General features: G+C 39.5%; 2 protein-coding genes across 7 annotated transcripts in view; one reads left to right on the plus strand and one right to left on the minus strand.

Moving 5' to 3' along the window:
* Nucleotides 1-3,150: 3,150 nt before the first annotated feature.
* DCLRE1A (DNA cross-link repair 1A) lies at nt 3,151-17,710 on the minus strand. Of its 3 annotated transcripts, XM_046942948.1 has the most exons (10): nt 16,758-17,710; nt 14,796-15,632; nt 14,139-14,636; nt 12,300-12,433; nt 11,130-11,248; nt 9,267-9,410; nt 8,244-8,389; nt 7,063-7,217; nt 4,946-5,087; nt 3,172-3,908 (listed from the first exon to the last, which is right to left on the minus strand). In XM_046942948.1, exons 1-10 carry the CDS (start codon nt 17,173-17,175, stop codon nt 3,742-3,744), a joined length of 2,760 nt encoding a protein of 919 aa, XP_046798904.1. In that variant the 5' UTR covers nt 17,176-17,710; the 3' UTR covers nt 3,172-3,741. The 3 variants fall into 3 exon arrangements, with proteins under 3 accessions (NP_001008683.1, XP_046798904.1, XP_015144143.2); NM_001008683.2 differs by having other exon boundaries at nt 3,151-3,908; nt 14,139-15,632; XM_015288657.3 differs by having other exon boundaries at nt 4,935-5,087; nt 14,139-15,632.
* Nucleotides 17,711-17,925: 215 nt separating this feature from the next.
* The window catches only part of NHLRC2 (NHL repeat containing 2), a 37,866-nt gene continuing 35,344 nt past the window's right edge, over nt 17,926-20,447 (plus strand). Inside the window, exons 1-3 of one of the 4 annotated variants that reach the window (NM_001397285.1) lie at nt 17,926-17,999; nt 18,082-18,321; nt 20,155-20,307. In NM_001397285.1, the coding sequence (NP_001384214.1) occupies nt 18,159-18,321; nt 20,155-20,307 (316 nt within the window). In that variant the 5' untranslated portion in view covers nt 17,926-17,999; nt 18,082-18,158. Of the gene's footprint in view, nt 18,000-18,081; nt 18,322-20,154; nt 20,308-20,447 lie in introns of those variants that run through there. The other 3 variants (NM_001006504.2, NM_001397284.1, NM_001397286.1) reach the window with 3 other exon arrangements.

Below are 20,447 nucleotides of genomic sequence, written 5' to 3' on the forward strand. Positions count from 1 at the left end.
GCTGCTCTCCCTTCTGGGAGGAATTACCTGTCCCAGGAGGGATCATGAAGGAAAACTATGGCGGAAAGCAATGGGCCCCCAGGAGCGGGGAGCAGGAGCTCATCACCAGCCCTTCTCACCAAACTCAGCCCCAGCGTCACCTTTATTTACATGTGTGTCCTCATGTCACCTTTCCCTCATGTGCAATACTTGTATCTTTTTTTCTCCTAAAACAGCGCATTTTCCTCTTCAATCCATGCCAATCAATGCAGCACATGGAAGGAAAGGTGAGTAAAGTTACTTTCAAACGGCAATTAGGAAAACTGACTTGTTTTATAAAATCCTTGTGTGAGCAGTCGCTGGGAACTGGCACAAACAAGACACTATCTGCTCTGAGATACCACAGCACATGTAAATGTGACCCAGTGGAAAAGCCTCTTCCCTGCCAAAGTATTTGTTGGATCCTTGATAATGAGGTGCCACCGTAGGACAGCAGGTGAAGGTTCAGATGAAGAAGGGAAACAAGAGGCACGTGGAGGATGCAGGGCTCTGCCTGCTAGGGCTCAGCACGTGGCTCTCCAGGCTTCCACCAGCTCCACAGAGCAGTTCCACCCTCACAGCACCTAAGGGCTCTGTGTGAAGGAAAGGACAGGCTTGCTGCGGCTGTTTTCATTTATCACAACCAGTCTGAACCTCGCTGCCTGACTCAGCACGTTCAGCAAGCTGCTTTCCTCCTCTTTCCTCTCCTCTCCTGTTGCCCAGTTCAAACAGCGTTGCTTTTAGCTCATTTATCTGCCTATTGGGGAGATAGGTAATCAGAGCACGGGGTCCTGATGGGAAATACAAAGCAATTCTTTAGAGTGGTTGGCTTTGAAAACCATTCTGGGCACCGATCGGGCACGTGTTACTGCTGCCCTTCTTGCTTGCTTTGCCTTCTGCCCTGAGTCTGTCAGCAACAGACGAACTGGAAGTGCTCCCAGGGTGCTCACAAACCCATTTTGCTTCAGTAAAATCTGTAATTTATGTTGACATGTGCCACCCATTGGATGTGGAGGTGAACACAGAGCCTGGCTCATCCATCCACCTCACAGGGTACCCAGCTGCAGTCTTACTGTAACAAAACACAGACCAAATAATCCTCATCTACTGACTCTAAAAAACAGCATCTTCAGTTGGAGCCAACAATTTTAAGCAAAAGAAAGGGTTTTTTTTTTTCCCTCATGTGTTTACAATTCCAATGCTGATAAAAGAAATATTCACTCTGCCATTAGGAAAAGTGGAGTAGCTTCTTAAGCCCTAATTCATTACACTAACTCTGAAATGAGGTTTACTGTATCTGTGCCCCTCAGAGGACTTACCCAGCTGTGATCAGAGAGCCTTCCCTAAGGAACAACCTCAGAAAGGAAAGAGGAAAATATCCTGCTATAAATCTTTCCACCAAATTCTTAATTAAACGCTTTTCCACATCTGCTTATATGCCCCTTGGGGCAACCTAAGAAATCCAATCCTATTATTAACCTTCTTCCTTTACAATACAGAGAAGAACAAAAAAAGCCCCAAACAACCAAAACCTTTCTTCCCAAGTTGAGATTCTGATTTTTTTTTCCATATGAGGGAGGCTAAATATTCAATAGTGTGGACAACTAATATGAAGATGGATGACAAAACTACCCGCAAAAATAGGTGAAGGTAGGCAGAAGTGCAAATACAATCCAGAAGGAGGGGATAAGAGCAAGCAGGGGGCTGATGCATGAATACCTACAACAAAGCAGGCAACTGAAACCAGACCGCGGCACACATGGACAAAAAAGGAATTCAGTACAAATGCCATTCCTCTTCTGCTTTTTCTTTGTAAGCCTATCAGCATCCATTCCAAATCAGGACAATATTAACTGTATCAGCCCAGTGATGCCAATGCCAGCATCTTCCAAATACACGTCATTTTTGTGGTTAGACGCAGAAATTAAGGTTTGCTTTTGAAAGAAAACAAAACCCAACCTTTACTCTGGCTAACAGCATAGAAACTGAGAGCAGAAAGCAGAACCCCATGGGGGGAACAGCTGTCTCACACCAACCAGCTGCAGTGAAAACCACTTTATTTAGGTTTTGTTACTATTTGCATAAAGGCTAACTAATTGCGTTGCAAGCCCGTAAAGGCATCAGCATGTTTGCAGCCCACGCACTTACTCATTCTCTGTAGGGATATTCATTCTTGAAACTGCAGCTATAAAAGCAAGTGGACGTCAGAGACATGACTACAGTTTTAACCTCAGCATGCCCCTCATACTTTGTGCAAAATTAGGTAGGAAAAAACCATGGGAGCCGAAAATCATGAATAGCTCCATAACAATTCAACTGTTAGAGGCACGTGCCTGCCAAACAGAATCCCCAGATTTGCCCTAACTTGTACAGGGCAGTAATTCAGGCTCAGCAGATGCAAGCACTTCAACAGATAATTTTTAACACACCTACTCCAACAAGGAGTGGAATCCTAGGAATGGCTATGCCAAATCCAGGGCAGTGAATGGTTCTTGTGATAAGGAGAGCTAGCATAATATAATACGTAAAATAAAAACTTGGGATACTTTTAATTGCCTAGGTTACACGGAACCATTTAACGATGTCATATTTCAGTGAACGTACTGAGAGAGCTGTGAATCAGTGCATGTTTTTATACTAACACCGACCATTAAATAAATGTTTTTCTGACAAGAAAAGGCATTGAAGATTTCAGATTCGCTATTCCAGGGAGTTGTAGGATGGCTTTTTGTGCATGATCCAACATTTTGGAATGATTGCTATTAAAATGCTTAAAATTACACCAGTGTGCCTGCGTGCAACCACATACGGCAGAACCATAAACACCAAGCAGATAAAGAAACAGCACCACTGGGGGAGAAAACGCAAAGTGAAACTTACCTTTGTGTTGCTGGCTTACTTTTCTTTTTTTCCAGAGTTCAAGGGACAAACCTGTGCAAACAACCCTGCAAACACAAATGCATTGCACCACATGGAGAAGAAGCACTTGTGTTCTTTGGCTGTGCGTCGAGAATTTGCACTACAAGGGCACAGGCCTAACCTCACACAAGCAAAATATACGGAACATTCACTGGAAGTATAGAGAGGTTTCTCAGATGACCAACTATCATACTACAAATAAAAGCACTCTGATTTTAGGAAAAACTCACATGCTTCATGTAGGTTCTTTATTTTTTAAAAAATCTTGACCATAATATAGTTAGCAATGTCTCCTATAAAACTCATTCTTGCAAGCGTGTATACTGCAGAAGCTACACCAATAGTCTCCCATCAAGTAAACTTTGTAAACAAAGTTATAATCAAAGGTAGTTCCAGCTTATGAAAAAAAATGAGCTCCTCTGAAGCCTGAGTTGGTAGCCCACTGCATAACTATAATGCTGTCTTATTTATTACAATAACTTATTTTCCAAAAAGATTAACCTGGAGGTGGCTTCTCCCCCAGCACTATACATCTGGGCATCTCCATCATTTGAGGAAAATTAAGAACAGGTAAAAAGAATAAGATAAGAATACCCTGAAATAGGCATTTGCAAACAAGTGAAAGGAAAATATATCAGTAGGTAAATCAGAAAACAAGGTACCCTCCCCACCAGTCCAGTTTTCTCAGGAGAATGGCAGTGGAATCCTTCCCAAAGAGCTCCATGTAAAAAGGAGTCACAGTTTCACAGGAACTTTGAATTTCCCATTCAGCTTCTCTTCTCTGAAATGCACATTTTTTCTTCCTTATTTATGTCCACTGCCCTCAATCATCCAGTCTCTAAAATGCTTTTCCATCAAGCTTCTGGCTCTCCAGTCACCGACATTTACAGTGGGGATAATCTTCTGTGGCTTCAACCATTGAACAAAACGTTTCATTTCCAGGTAACTGCTGTGTTCACTGTAAGGAATTCCTAAAATGAAACAAATCAGAGAGATCTGTTACTCTTCCTAGTTTCTTGCCAGAATACTTTTGCAAGCTTTACAGCTCAGAAAAAAAATCTTTAGTTATTCTTTTAAATTCAAAGTGGAGATCTCAAGTTTACAACTAAGTGAAAATGAAAATCCAGCTTTTATGTCTGGAAAGTTGTTCTGCATTAAGTTACCAAATCAATTATCAGTGCGAACTGAACAGCATCTAACATTTGATTAAATTAATGTTAAAACTTCAAGAGATTCAATATAATCTATTGATAAAAACTGAGAGGGAGAAGAAGAGCCACAGTCTTCTCTCTCCAGCATAAGAGTGAGGTATGGAATGAAACCTTGCCTCAGGAACTGCACTGTCTCAGCATCAGTGGGGCCAAGAATTAATTCCTGGACTTACTGCAAATATCACAGAATCACAGAATGGCCTGGGTTGAAAAGGACCACAATGATCATCTGGTTTCAACCCCCCTGCTACGTGCAGAGTTGCCAGCAGACCAGGCTGCCCAGAGCCACATCCAGCCTGGCCTTGAATGCCTCCAGGGATGGAGGATCCACAACCTCCTTGGGCAACCTGTTCCAGTGCGTCACCACCCTCTGTGTGAAAAACTTCTTCCTAATACCCAACCTAAACCTCCCTTGTCTCAGTTTAAGACCATTCCCCCTTGTCCTATCACTATCCACCCTCGTAAATAGCCATTCCCCCTCCTGTTTATATGCTCCCTTCAAATACTGGAAGGCCACAACGAGTTCTCCCCAGAGCCTTCTCTTTTCCAAGCTAAACAAGCCCAGTATATTATGTAAAAACCTTTATTTGCAAGAAGAGTACAGGAGCAAAGAGTACAAAAAGAAATCTTCATTTACAGTCTTCTCAACTACTTTCTCCTGGAGAGATCCATCTGTTCGGTTTCTCAGTGAGTTATCTGAGAAAGCATTGGTTACAAAAAGCAGTGGGAGTTCCCAGAACAAACAAACAGAGACCATTCACACAACTGAATGCAGTGAATCTTTACCACACTTATACCATAAATAGTGATATTTCCTCTTGTCTGCGGTTTGATATCCATCACAGAAAGGCATGAATCAGAGTAGGTCCACCCAGTAGGTTTGAAAGCCAGAACTTGATCAAAATTCTCAGAAAACTTATTCAAATGATCTTGCAACCCCTGTTAAAAAAAATAGGGCATATGCTGAATGCCATTAAATTGCTCATTAGTTGAAAGACCGGAGATTTCATGATAGAGACATCAAATCAAATTTTGTTCTCATGCTTTTATAAGAGCTTTTTTCCTTTAAATACCACCTGCCTTCAAATCAATAATGATGAACATTTACATCTGCAGAGCACCTCGTACGCGAGGATCTTAACTGTTTCATCTGAATAAGCACATATTAATAGCTATGCATTACAAATCAGAACACATAAGGCATCATCACATTTTTTGATCTTGCCCCCAAGCAATTCGTTTCCTTCTCTCAGCCGGAGGTCAGCACTCTCATAGCTGAGTGGTGATAAAAAAGGCAAAAGCCTGCTTCAGTGCAAAATCATCCGGTTAATTTAAAGTGCCACTGACATTTTGGTATCTGCTTGTGGCCAGAAGCACTAAGGAAATTAGTAAATTAACCAAAAAATTGCAGCAAGCCAGTGCACGGGTACGGTGTTGCTCTGATCACTAAACCGTGCTTTATCACATCTCTAACCATGATCAAAAGGAAACCACCTCTTCAATCTAAAAATAAAACATAAAATAAGATAATTTCCAAGTTGGCTAAGCTAGCCTCGATGCTGTTTAAGCTGGGATCAAGAAAAGGATGAGGAGGAAGAGTAAGGAATGTACAGTCCTATTCCTGGATGACATGAGGTCAGTATTATTTCAAGCCAAAACCAGAAAATCAATTTCATGTGTATCAAACCTTAAAGGTGCATTATTCACTTGAAAGCCGTATGTGATTTTAGAGCTCAAAATCATGAACTTTGCCAGCAGCAGGAAGAATACAAAATAAAGCCTGCTTTAAGAAAAAAAAAAAAAGGGTGGAGGGATGAGGGAGAGGAGAGATGGAGATCGAGAGGCTGTGACCAAACACCAATCACTGACTTAACCTGTCAGACACTGGAAAGTTACTAAGCAGAGAAGTTGCATGGTAAGCCTGAAGCAAAAGCAGGAAAATGAATCCACATTTGTCAGTACTAAGTGACCTCCATTTTTCCCTTTCTTTCAGCTTACCTTTAAACAAGAGCCTGCTGCTTTGCCTTTCTGTATTTTGTGGATCATTTCAAAACACCTCTTCACCCCAGCGATTAGTCAGCTTTCCTAGCTAAGACATTCCCACAAAAGTCTCAACACCAAAATTCTACTGGCTCAAATCTTGACTGAATGTGCTTTTAAATTCACCTGCTGTGAAACGTCTTAAACATAAACTGGTTTACTTGCTTTGTCTACCAAAAATACAAGTAATGATCGTGTGGAAAAACTAAAGTATGCGTATGCAAAAAACATCCTTCAATTCTTTTGCTGTGTGTATTTGTTTATGCTGAATTTTTTACTGAGTTTTAAATTAACTATATATCCAAATGTCCATATCCTTATTCTTCAGCAGGAGAAATAACATTGTTTTTGCAGGTAAAAATACGATTGCAAATCCTTGGAAATTGAACTGAGAGGAACAGAAGAGAATCCTATCCACTTTTTATGTCAAATATCAAATTGGAATCTAGCAATGTTCATGGGCTGAAGGCACATCTTCATGCTAGAAATCCTTCTAGTCCTTTCCTGCACCACATAAAGTAAAAGACAGGATGAAAGCAGGAACTCAATGTCAAAACAATAATTGCTAATAAGAGAGACCCTGCAGTCATTACAGAAATCCACTTCAAAAAGCCCGCACACAGCAAGTCTTGGAACAAATCTCATCTTATCTTACACAAGCACTGTATTGAAGTGAAATTACGCTTTCTGTGCATCATGTTTGGAGACATTATTAATGTTTAATTGCATTTCATTTTCAATATAATGCTGTATGTCAAAACTGTACTAAGTAAATGAGATCAGACAAGAGGGTAACAAGTACCAAACACCAATGGGAAGAGCCAGCAGTTAAGATTAGCCAGGAGGTTAAACAGAGTATACTCCTAGAACTTACCTTAAAATTAATTTGCATCATGGGGAGAATGTGAAGCAAAGTACCATCCCAGTTCATAGTGATGAGGGAATTAACAGCTGCTGACTCCAAGCACTGCAGTGTTTTGTATTTATCACGGGACATGCTTGCCTTGGAACCCAGAACTTCAGCAATTGCTTGAGAATTAATTGGGAAAAACAAATAAATAAAATAAGTAAGAGTTATTTCAACAAGATAATTTTAGAATGTGAAACTGAGAAGAGAAACTTGTAATGGCTGTTTAAAAAAGAAAAATACACCAGAAAACCAACTATCCTAGCTCCTATGTTTTAGTGCCAGAATTACATATCACAACTGGAAAGAGAAGGAGAAGAGAAACACAGTAACAAGTTCGAAGTCTTATTTCTTTGGTAAAATCTTACTGGCAAAAATTGGTGATTGCTTCAAACAAGCTGGAAACATGCAGGGTTTTGGAACATACAAAGAAAATAAGCTAGAGCAACTAAATGTCACTGCAGAAGTTTTGTACTGATGACTTCAAATACACCTAAAAGCACAAAGAGCGCAAACAGTGCACAGCTGCCTGCTCTGGAGTACACTCTAATACAATCACTTTGGTTTCTATTGCTGTATCTGGGTGAAGCAAAGCATACGAGATTTTCATTAGGACAGAAAAGTTGTGTTTTGGTTTGGGGAATGCTGTGTAAAAATTGATTTATTTAAAACTGAAAAATATATGTATTTAGGCAAATACATTACATAAAGCTTGAAGGAAAAACGGTTGGCAAAATAGAAGTTAAAGAATAATTACATCCCTCTGCTACCTTGATACAGTGAGATTACTAAAACAAAAATACATCATTTACGTTTTAAAATGATCTCTGGCAATTTTCACACCACAATCAATTAAACAAGTTCATTCATTTAGTATCCAAATATTCTGTATACCTGGGAGGGAAGTGTGTGTGTGTTTGTAAACATGGCAGAAAAACATTGCTTCCCAAAATTTTAAACTTATTCATTAGAAAAACAGAGAACTAGCAGTAGCATCATTACATTCGTTCAATTAATGCAATTTCTGACCATCAAGAATGAGTAACCCTTCTGTATCCTCCAGGAAAAAAGTCACTTAACAGGTTCTTAGACATTTCTTTAGTCATTTTATCTATTGGTGGTTTTTCTTTGATTTTTTTTTTACATACCTAAAAAAACTTTTTCTTTTCCAATGGAATAGGTGCCACAGACAACCAGAGTACGGGGGTTTAAAGTCACCATCTCAAAGGCTGTATTGACAGCAAACTGGATAACCTCTTGTTGAGAAGGAAAGGTATATTCAGGACTACAGTACCTGGGGCATGGAAATAAGATAGATCAGATGGAAGACATCTGAGTTTACTAAGGACCTCCAAACTGCATATATGCAATAATAAATGAAGAAGATGCTATCCTAAAATATAATTTCAGTTTGTTTGAAATCCATTTATCAGAAATCATTGAGATGCTAAGATAAAACTGAATAAAACTTAAGCTATGCATGCCTTCTCCCTATGTCTGTTCACTTGCCTGACACTGACACTCAATTCTGTAGTTTTTCCTCTATAAATACCAAGTGCTCTCTCAAGCTAGATATTTGTAGCACATTCTAATTACATCCTTATGTCTTTTTTTGTCATGCACACAAAACCATAACATAAAGCATTATTCATTCACAGAAACATATGGAACAGAAATAAAGAACTGCAGCTGGACATTAGTCATCGCAGAAAAACACTTACATACACGAGTCACAGAAAGGTCTAATTTCTAAGGAAATCTGACTTATCCATCTGGCATTCTTTCAGTCTTTCAATTCCCTCCCCCTACTTTTTCATAACAGAGCTGAACACTCATAAAAACAACTAGAAAGCTCTAGTTTTAGAGCTGAACAACTTACTGCACAAATTTTAACCCCAAGAACTTAATATCACTTACCCCAAGAACCCCAAGAACTTAATAAAGCCATTTCAACAAATACAGCTTTTCCAATATCCACTTTTCTTCTCTCATGTCAACAGCACAGCAGATGAACAGGACAGATGTATACAAACTTTGGGTTTTACGTAACACTGAACAGAACTAATGAGTGTAAGATTATTTACACTGACACGTATTTGGCTCACAAAGTAATATTAAACTGCAACTAAAGGTCATAGTAGTGAAAAAAAAAAAAAATTAACTCAACTTACGTGGTATCAAGGTAAAGGGTGTGGATTTTTTGACCAATCAAAGCAGGGTAACGCTCCATAGAAGGATCTGCCCTGAAGTCTCCTGTGTGCAGAATAGCAGTTCCACTAGGCAGGTAAAAAAGGATCATTGTTGCACCTGGACAACTGGAAAGAAAATAAAAAAACATCCACACATAAATCATCTTTCTATAGAGATGTGGTGCTTTGAGACAAATAATATGCTGCCCTCCAGTAATAAGAAAGTGTGCACAACAGCACTGTAAATCACACCTACTGAGCTGCCTAATATAGCTAGAACTTCCTAGTTTATGAAGGAAATTTAAAGCTATCTTTAAGGCGGCAGACAAGATAGACTTGAATTCTCAGCTGAGATGAAGAAAACAAAAAACACATCAACAGTAAAATAATAAAGCATTAAATTTCTTTTTGGGTTACTCTTTTTTTGTTGGGTACAACAAAGATGCTGCCTCAGCTGCACAGTCTCTGAGGTTCTATTAAACTTGGAGTTAACGAGGAAACAGCATACCACAAAAGAAGCAGTATTCTTAGGTGTAAGGAGCATTGCATTATTGCAGATGCATCTTCATTCCTCTAGGACTTAATGAAGCATTTGCTTTTAAACTCTATTTGCAGGTCTTAAATGTCATCCAGCAGCCAGAATTCACTGCTTGTAAGTACAATTCTTGGCCACAATGAATCCACTGCACCTTCTGCAGCTCCTCACCAAAGCTGTCTGAAGGGCAAGCGCTCAGACAGGAAAATCAGAGTGAGACTATTTTGGACATGACTCATATGGAAAGGGTAAATGAAACCTCAGAAAAGGAGAAAATTGGCATGAATGACAGAATTGGTAAACTCTCCAAAAAGTTAAACTTCGTACTTAAGGTTTATATGGCTTTCAAACTGAACCAGGGGCTCAGGAAGGCAAACAGGAAAAATGAGAAGTGTCCAAATTACACTTCTCAGCAGCAAATTACATAAGAAACAAGGCTTCCTTCATTCCAAGAAAGGGTTCTCAAGGGACTTCATGGAATCTTATCTCTCTAACTATAAACAAATCCTAAGATATGTAATATTCAAACCAGCTGTGACACAGTGCCGCATTTCAATATATTCTTTAGGGAAAGGACTTTTCTTCAAGCACATAGCCAAATAAGGTACCAAGAAACAGAACAGCAAAAGCACAGGGCTGAAAGTCAGGAGCTACTGAACCTGAAATCCAGCATAACCACACACTGGCAGTGCATCACGCTGGGTAAGAATCTCACCCTTTTATCACTGAATCCACTATAAGTTACTTGTTGCAGTGTTTGTGGGTTTTTGTTTTGTTTCTGAATGGTTGGGTTTCATCTCTCTCAGCAACCAAAGTACCATATTTTTCTTCAGCTGAATATTCCACTATCTTCAGTCGTAGCTACAGAAACCTAACAGATCTGATCATCAGTTCTAAGATGTCTCCAACCAGGCACAAAAAACTGAAGTACCCAGATCCTAGAAAACCATCCAAACTCTCAGCAAGTGTAAACACTATGGAAATGTGTGGATAAAACTAAAGTGCTAATTACAAGCAAACAAAATAAAACTAAGGTTACATTACCAAAAAAGCCTAAGATTCATTTTAAAAAATAGCTTACCTATTCCAAAAGTTAGTATATGCAATAAGTTTAGGCTTCTATACTCCTAAGTCACTCATGAAATGAAAATCTATGTTAACAAGTCAACTCAGGGTACTGAAGTATATCTGCCCTTCTTTTTTCAGATCCATGGAAACCTAAAAATTATGAAAGAACTGGGTCTGTTCAGCCAATTATCTTTCATATTCTACACAAATAAACACTACATAACAAATGCAATGATACATACTGATTGGCATCAAGCAACAACACTTTGATCCCATTCACTATACATTCTGTGTCCATTGGCAGCACATTGATGTATTGCTCTTTGACTCGAAGTTTGCTCTTCACCAGGTTGCCAGTTATCTGTAACAAGAAAAGGAACAAAATCTTTAAAAAGACTCTATTTACTTTAGAAACAAAGGCTCTCAAAGCCAAACTGTCTGGCTTAGAGAGAAACTATGAGAAGGCTAACAAGAAGCAACAACATGATGAGTATTTTTTATAGATTACCTAGGCAAGAAGAGAAGTTGTCAGTGCTTACTTTAAATAACTATAGAAGTTTCCAGGTCACTGGCCCTGACTCTCATTGTAGGGTACTGCAGTCAACCCAGCAGCTGCTGGAAGGACAACATGGGATGCATCCATTCCAGGAGAATTCCAGAGTAACTCATAGAGAAATTTTTGATGCAGACTCTGGGTAGGCTTACAAGGGAAGGTGCCCTACCATGCTAGGAGTAGAGAAGACTTGGTTGGACATAGCATAGCCAGTGGCAGTCCTGGCCCTTCGGAGACCTGAAGCACAGGACAAGCAGGACCAGGCTAAAACAACTGCACTGACTTAACCTCGAGAAGAGAGTGCTTAAGCAGAACTTAATTTCAAACTGTCCTCCCTTGATGAGATTAATAGAGACAATGGAGCCATATTATTCTCCATGACACATGCAAAAAAAAAAAAAAAAAAAAGAAAAAGAAAAAAAGAAGCTGCAGTCATGAGTTGTAAAATGAGACATTTCAATTGCATGTAAGGAAAAAAAAATCAGAGGGGGTTAAGCACTGCAGCAGGTTGCATGGAGACACAGCAGACCCTGTTCTCTTATATTTTCAAAATTTAACCAACAAAGGCTCCGAACAATCTAGTCTAACTTTGAAGTTAGCCCTGTACTGAGCAAGAAATTGAGCTATATTATCTCTAGAGATCTGTTTAAACCTAAATTCCTGGTAACTAAACAAGTAAGTTTCACTAATCTTCTTTAACAGACAAACTGGGATAAGATTTCTTCCCAGATTCCCCAATCCATATTATCCACTGCTCTGAATTGCCCCAATAATGGAATCTCTGGTCCTGTATTAATTTTCATCATGATTATAGTTGAATATGTATTTGATAATATCTAGTTACCTTGAAAAACCTTACCTTATTACAGTATAGTGGAAATACAAAGTTTTTTGTCAATCCACAATAGTGATCAGAGTGAAAATGAGTGAGGAAATAGGCCGTGCAGCCTTCTATTTCTCCATATTGGAAAGCATCAACTGTAAATCCAGTTCCTAAAGCAATAAGGCAAGAGAAACTAGTCAGTAAACATAGATAGTTCAGAACAAGTGAACAAGTTTCTAATGAGATTTCTCTTATATTCTTTCTTTTTTATTTCTTTCTTCCAAATTAAAAAGGGAATACAGTTCCACTGTACAAAGTGTCAGGGACTATTAAATGACAGATTCAGTTTGTAAATGAGTCAACAGCCAAAAAATAATAATAAAAAGTTTTTTCGCATTAAAACAAAGTTTTGGCAAAGTGTCCACAAGCAAATATGTTCACAGGTCTCCCATCTATTTGTTCCTAAACAGATGGCAGCTGGTTAAGCAAATCTGTATTTAACTGGCATTTTTGAAAGTTCACATTAAAAATCTTAGCACAAAATAAAACAGATAACAGCAGCTTAACAAAATTTATTTTGTGATCAACCTGCAAAATCTCAATTACTCTACGTTTAATGCTCTCCATAAAACATGCTATTGTATTGTTACCAAGGAAGTGATCTCAAATGTTCAAATATGTCTGCTGAGATGAAACGTGAATGATTTGCTATTCCATGTTTTTAGTGAGGTGCTGTTTGTACAAAGATGTTGCATAAAGACAACAGCACAGAAGCCAGCCTTCCTCTCTGCACATTTAATGTTTTTAATGCAGACATAATGACAAATGGTCCTTTTACATTGGGTCGTATTTTTGAAAAACCACCAAATGCAGCAATGATCCAATTCATTTGGTGACAATCAAATATTTTTCATTTTATGTTGTTGACATCTCCCAGCTCTTCCAGGAGAACTAGAAATAGCTCTGCTCACTTGGAGCTAGAATTTGTAACTCCATTAAAAAAAAAAACAAAAAAACACAGTTGTCTGCTAATAAAAAGCAAAATAAAGCAAAAAATCTTCAAGTGGGGATCAACACGTAGCATTATCAGCACAGAAAACGTCCTTCAGGTAAAGTAATAAAACTCAAAACAAAAAACACTACAGATTACAGCAAAACAACTTTAAATTTCTGTTGCAGGCACAGAACTCTGCTCTTTAAATTTGCTGTATATGGGAAATGCTCTCAGTTCATGGAACCCATGATAGTGGTATAACTTCATGAAGACTTACAGGTCAATCTTCAAGAAGCAGCCTGGCTCTTATAATCACTAATATATTTCTATTTGGCTTCTTCAAATATTTATATAAAATTAAATCCTTTGGCAGTAAACAGAACTGTGAAGCTTTTTAAGCTGCTGATGTATCATCCTGTATTTGAGAAGACTGAGAAATTCCTGTTTCCTGAGCTACATTCTTCTGCTTCACTTTCATGTCTTTGCTTACAAATGTAAGAACTTCAAATACAAAATTATTTTTCTTTTTTTTAAAGTAGCATAAGAAAATAAGTGTAATTGACCAACCTATTTTCAGGGGCAAAAGATACAATGTAAAAGATTAAATATAGACGTCTGTCCTAGTAACTGTTTTCCTGAAGCAAACATTTCACTGTGCCTTATTGAGGAGGCCTCTATGGACTGTTGTCCCATAGTCAGATTCTTCTGAAGATCTGCACCCAGACATGATTTTATTGACTCTAATGGAAGAAGTCATTAAAGACCGCAGTTTAAATGAATATGGAGAATGAAGAAGAACAAAGCCTAAAATTAGGGGAAAAAAGTGCAATACACAAGCCTAAATTAGTTAACCACTACACAAAGCAGTAGTTACGTCTCACCTGGTATTTTCTTGTAGAAAGGGCATTGTTTTTTCCTTGCTCCTTCATCTGTAGTAGATGATTCTCTAAATCTTTTTCTCCACTTTCGTTGGCCACCAGAAGTGACATTTGCATCGCCTCCATCTTTATTTGAACTTTCTTCAACTGCTTCTAGATCCTCCACAGATCCTTCAGCTTTCCTTTTTTGCTGTCTGGGCCTCTTTCCACTGGGAGCTACTGAACTCGGTATCTGCTTTCCCTCACTCAAACACGCCTCTCCTTTGCTTTCTTCTTTTACTTTAGGTTTTAACCCAAAGAAAACACCAATGTCCATTTGTTTGAGTTCTTTGGCAGGACTGGACTTGGCATTCATACTTGCTAAGGAATGAGATGAGACTGTTTTAGAGATGGGGCTGGGAAAGCACACACCAGTTGAATCGAGGTTTTCTTCTTTCTTCACCGCTGGCTGCAAACTCTCTTGGCAAGTTCCTTTCTCAGTTGCATCAGCAGTCATTTTATCTGTATTAGTTAAAACAACACTTGGGGCTCTCAAAACCTTATTTTTTTGAGACAGAGGAGATCTACCACCTTCTGTAAGCAGCAATGATTGTGTACGAGTAAGACATGAATACACAGAATCCAAAACACAAGCACCCTTATCTTGTGACTCTTTATTACCTGTGTTAATTGCAGGGGAAAGCAATCCTGGCTGTTGAAACTCCTGATTGCAATTAAGAGGAAAAGAGGATTCTGCTGACAGCATCTCTTGCTGATTATCTACACATGGCGAATTACTGCACTTGCTGTCCACATGACTCTGAGAAGCACTTTTTTCACTATGATACAAACAGCTTGATGTATTTATTTCTTCACAGTGTTGCTTTTTAAATTTGAAAACTTCAGTGTTAGATTCTGGACCTTCAAAGTTCTGGACTTTCAGTAGTTTATTTTGTGATGTTTTTACTTCCTTCTCTTCCTCAGCTTCACCTTCACTTTCCTCACAAGTACTCAGTGGAGAATACGAAATTTCCCAGTCACTGAAATCAGCTTTTGACTGTAGTAGGCTTGGCTGACTTGTATCTTTTTGACTACAAAGATCTTCTGAAACACTTTCTTGTGAAGACGTAAAGTCATAAAATTCAAATTTACAACTATTATCTGTGGTTTGTGTGAGCTGAAACACTTGTTGAGGCTTTTGAACATCTGCAAAAGAGGAAGTACTTTCACTGGTTATATTTAGAGACTTCCTTTGTTCTGAATCCTTTATCTTTGATGTACACTCATTATTTGGGACATTTTTTAAGTTCTTAGATGGTTTCTCAGCCTGTGAATCTTCTACGGGACTTGGAAAACAACTGGACTTTGCAGCAGTAGAACATGTCATCTTCCTCTCCACAGTGTTTGCTGTAGAGTTCACAAGATATTCTCCTGCTCTGCTTGCTGCAAGTAGAAAATGGCTATAGCGCTTGTAGTGGGATGGAATGGTAGATGTGCACAGTAAACCATCAGGACACTCTATGGAAACAGTTCAGCCAAAAAGTAACATTAATATCTTTGTAAATATAGCTTGTGTAGTTATTACATCAAATAAAAATCTCATATGGCATACAATTTTAAAGCATTTCTTATAACTGCAGTTATTGGAGGACAGAAGGCACAAATACAAGGTAACTGTCAGGCTGCCACATCTCCTGCCCTGAGCTGGTGCTAAATGAAAGCTTTTAGGTTTTCCAACCTGATATTAGCACAGCACTGAGCATGCACTAATTCACCTTTCTAGCAAGATGAATGTTACCCTGTTTCAGTACTGTACTTACTAATGTGCTACGTGGCTTCTAGTTTAGAATCGTCTCGAGTATAAGCAAGGCTCAGATCAAAAGTGCCCAAAAAGGCTAAAACGTGTTTCAAAACAAACCAAATCTAGGTTCTGAATGAACTCGAAATTCCATTTAGAACTGTCAGCTAGGTGACATCTTACATTTTAAAAAGTAATCAGGTATTTATTTATGTGTAAAAAGTACTCAGGATTGAGATGCCAACAAAAGATGTGTGGCTGTTCCCTGGACACTTTTTGTTGACAGTTTGCTAGCCTAACTTTTGAGAATTTTAAGGCAGATGCACATCAATTAGGATTTTTTTCCCATTAATTATAGAAAGAAGAGATGGAAATGAAGTGTTAACACATCTGCCTTAAGTTAATACTGCAATCAAAATCAGGATTAAAGGCTCATTTTTCATTGTTCTGAAGAAGAAACTTCAAGAACAGTAAAAAAGGTATGAAGAGGGAATTTTATTACTACAGCACATCGATATGCACATAGGATAGTGAAATTTATTTCTAAGGAAGAAGAAATTCTGAAAACCCTTAATTGAAGGATATTTCCCATTATTTTACAATGGTAAATACGTATCCTTGATTTCTTCCTTAAGCCGATGGAAGTGGAACTTGTTAAACAATCATGAATCTTTATTAATGCTCCACATTTTTTTGAGATTTTCCTATCAGATTCCCATGTTTTTCACAAGGAAATGTAAATTCTATACGAGAACATTTGAACTACATATGAAAACCAGAGCTTACAGCAGCATTATCTGTTTAACATATTTGGCTGAAGACTTTTCTTCTTACCCTATTCCTACCTTTTTCAACAGATCCTGGAGTATCCAAACATTCAGCAACATGCCAGCGAGGCGTCTGCACCACCAGCAAGGAGAAGGGCATCTGACAGCTTGGGCAATATCCATCACACACCGGCCTTGTGCTTGGTGAGCCCTGCTCTGTCAGGCTGCTCACGCTTTCCTGAGCGTACACGCTGCTGTCATCTTTACATGGATCCAGGTCCTCGCTCGGCCTCAATCTCTGCTCACTTTTCTGAGGAGTACTATTTTTCTCCACAGATTTCTTTCTGTTTCCACTTCCCTTTCTTTTCGGCCTGCATTTGCCTTTGGTTACTGTCTGCATGGACACAGAGGTACTGTCTGGGTTACTCTGTGGCTTTCGCTTCCTAATCGATTTGTATTCCCAAATGTCCTCTTCCAATAAAACATCTTCAGACATGGCAACATATGAAATATTGTCCTCGCACTTGAGCAGCAGTTCACAAATCTAACTTTCTTACTGTTAATATGTTTTGTCTTCCAGCAGTGAATGGGGGATGGAAGAAAAGCAATCAAACCCCATTCTACAAAAGCATCACCGGGCCCCAAACCAAACAGCAGACCCTGATGGGACAGGAGCATGGTGGATCCTATCCTGAAGATAATTTAACAAGCGCCTCTGTGAATATCTGCAACCGCTGTTAAACAAGAGCAGAATCTGTCAGATACAGAAGGAATGGCTGACAGAGCCATTTCCTTCAGCCCTCCCCTCAAACCCCCAGCCCGGACTGGAGTGCTGCTCTCCCCGCAACCCTGACCGCCCCCGAGAAAGATTTGAAAGAAAACGTGACTTCAGCTCCGAGATCGCTGCCACGAGCCGCCACACAGCGAAGACCGAGGTGAGCAGGGAGCCGCCGCGGCCCCGCGCTCCGCTCCCGCCACCGAGCAGCCGCCTATCTTCAGGCGCGCGCCTCCGGCCGGCCCTCACAGCTCACGCAGCGGAGCGCCAGCGTCCGCAGTTTCGTCACCTCCTCTGTCATTACATCACCCCCCACTTGAAAAATTAAAAAAAAACACCCTCCATCTTTGGTCCCCGATACATCCCGTTGTGACGTATTTTACGCTTAAAATAAAAAAAAAGTAGCGAAATGAGCGGGGGAAGAAAAAAGCGGTGCTGAATCTGCTGAACAGGAATCACCGCTGCGGGTTTAGCGCACAGTTTCCCTCACGAATGTGCTTCTGCGAATTGCAAAAGCCGGGTCAAAATGAGAGATGAATTAAAAGGTCCCTCCCTTTAGGAAAGACGAGTCTCTGTGTGCTTGTGTTTAGCGTTTTCATTGCTTGTTTTACTTTGTTTTAATTACAGCTTTTCTCTCCCAGGCCGAATGTGCGGCGGCGAAGTAGCAGGCCAGTAAACAGCGGCGGGCTCGGCCGGGAGGCGTCATGGCGGCGGAGGGCCTGGCGGGGCTCCTGCCCGCACAGACGCAGCTGGAGTACGCACTGCTCGACGCCGACACCCCTCAGGAGAAGGAGAACCTGGTCTACCAGTACCTGAAGAAAATGGACAGCCGGGAACGGGACCTGACAGTTCCCGAGCTCAGCAGAGGTGGGTGGAGGGGGCCCGGATGCGCCGCGGAACCACCGCCCCGTCGGCTGGTGTAGTAAAAGGCATTTTTCCTGGGCAGCGGACTCGTGAAAGCACGGGAGCAAAGGAGAAGAGAACCTCTCTAAGAGTGTCCCTCTTGCTACCTCTTGTAAAAACGCGTTCTTTAAAGCCTAGTTCTTAAACTTTGTTTTGTTAACTTTTTTTTAATTTTTTTTTTTTTTTTTTTTTAATAGAGGCTTCCATCTTCCTGCAGGAAGCTTCCTTTAGTTTTGCTACAGCTCTTGCTCTTCTGCTTCAGGCCTTTCTGAGCTCTCTCATCCCATGACCAATTTGTGCTTGCCGATTTTTGTGTTCCTGATAACATGTTTTGTGTTGGAGGTGTCACCCTGGTTCAAGTGCTGTGCCTTTTCCCCTTTCCATATTTGTACAACTCTTGCACAAAGCATTCATCTTGCAGTTCCTGCTCTGGGTGCTTGTGGTCTTAGCTGTGCTCGCTGGGGCTGTGAGAGGTGAGGGGTTTCAAGGCAGAGACCCAAACAGATAAAATACAGGATTATACACACAGCATAGGAGTGAATTCTGAGTTTTAAACACTGAGTGCCTTTACTGTCTGGATTTGGCCTCCTGAATTGAATTTTCACTGCTACTGTTTTGCTTTCTGTATTCTGTCAAGGCTTATGTTCTTCTCTAGACATGAGATCAAATAAGCAGCCAATGCTTTTTAATTCCAGTATGCTTTAAGGGAAGATATTTTAATTCTAGTGAAAAGGGGAGTGATGCCATTAAAGCAATCTAGTCTTCTTTCAAAAAAAGCAAAATGTAAAGCTTCACTCTTGTACTGCAGAAACGCATGAACTGAAATTAATTACTGTCTCCAAGTCTGAATGTGCATATCTTCATGTTGTATATAGGAATATATATCAATATATACTCTGCCTACATGTAGAGAGGCCAAACTTCCTCATAGTGAAGCAGAAAACAAATCTGCTGACTTGAGTAGCAATAACTTCTGGAGCACTGAGCTCATAGTTTGCTGAAACTGATGGGGTGAAGGTTCTGACTATTTCTAAGTTATTCTTAATACATTTGTGCACTTCAAAAAAAATAGCCCTTTAAGAATTGAGTTTGACTTCACAATGTATCATATCAGTTTTTTCCCCCTTTTTTCCCCAAAATGTTGAGTGGCAAGCAATAATCTAGGACATTCATATCACAGTACCAGGATCAGAGTAATAGCAGTTACCAGTGAGAAGGCATTGCCTTCATGTTTCAGATCAAGTAATAAAAATAAGTGTCCAAGTACACTTCCACCTATAACTGAAAGGGTTATAGTTCTGTCACCTGGGAAGACATATTTCATATCTGTCATTTCAAACTGTTTAAAATGAAGATCAAAATTAAAAAGGCAAAAATACTGCAGTCATCTCTGAAAAGAGTTCTTTATAAAAATGTTGTAAAATGAAGAGTTTTATGAGTTTTTAAATAAGTAGTTATTAACACCTATGATGTTAGATGTTGAGTAACAGATTCTTTTAAAATATATGGAAATTGTTCTGCAGCTTGCATCTCCTGTCAATTGAAAGGTACCTATTTAACTATGTAAGTTTTATTTTCAATGTCATACTAAATGAAATGTTTACAAAATTTAATAATTTTGAATATTTGTGCAATATAAGGAAGAGTTTGATAAGCAAGACTTCTGTTTTGCTTTTCTACTTGGTAGAAAGAGATGCAGTTGTTTGCCTTAAGTGAAATATACTAGAAATGTTGTGTTAGCATACCAGTTGGGTACAAGTGCCTTCCTCTAACTGTCCATCTCTGTTCTCTGTACAGATCTACAGTGGTTAAACACTGAAGGTCCCATTTCTCTTCACAAAGACCTTTGTGGAAAAGTTGTGGTGTTGGATTTCTTTACTTACTGCTGCATCAATTGCTTGCACCTGCTGCCTGATCTCCATGAATTAGAGCACCAGTACTCTGATAAAGGTAAAAGAGCTTTGGCTGGCACAGAATAGAATTTCCTGGCAGTGTTGCAGGTGGAGTAGCTGAGTCACTTCAGTTACTAAACAGCTGGCAGCATTTCAGAGATGCCTAAAAATGCCTTCTAATCTTTTAAGTAGCCTGAC

This window comes from Gallus gallus, chromosome 6 (assembly GCF_016699485.2).
Source record: "Gallus gallus isolate bGalGal1 chromosome 6, bGalGal1.mat.broiler.GRCg7b, whole genome shotgun sequence".
NCBI lineage: Eukaryota > Metazoa > Chordata > Aves > Galliformes > Phasianidae > Gallus > Gallus gallus.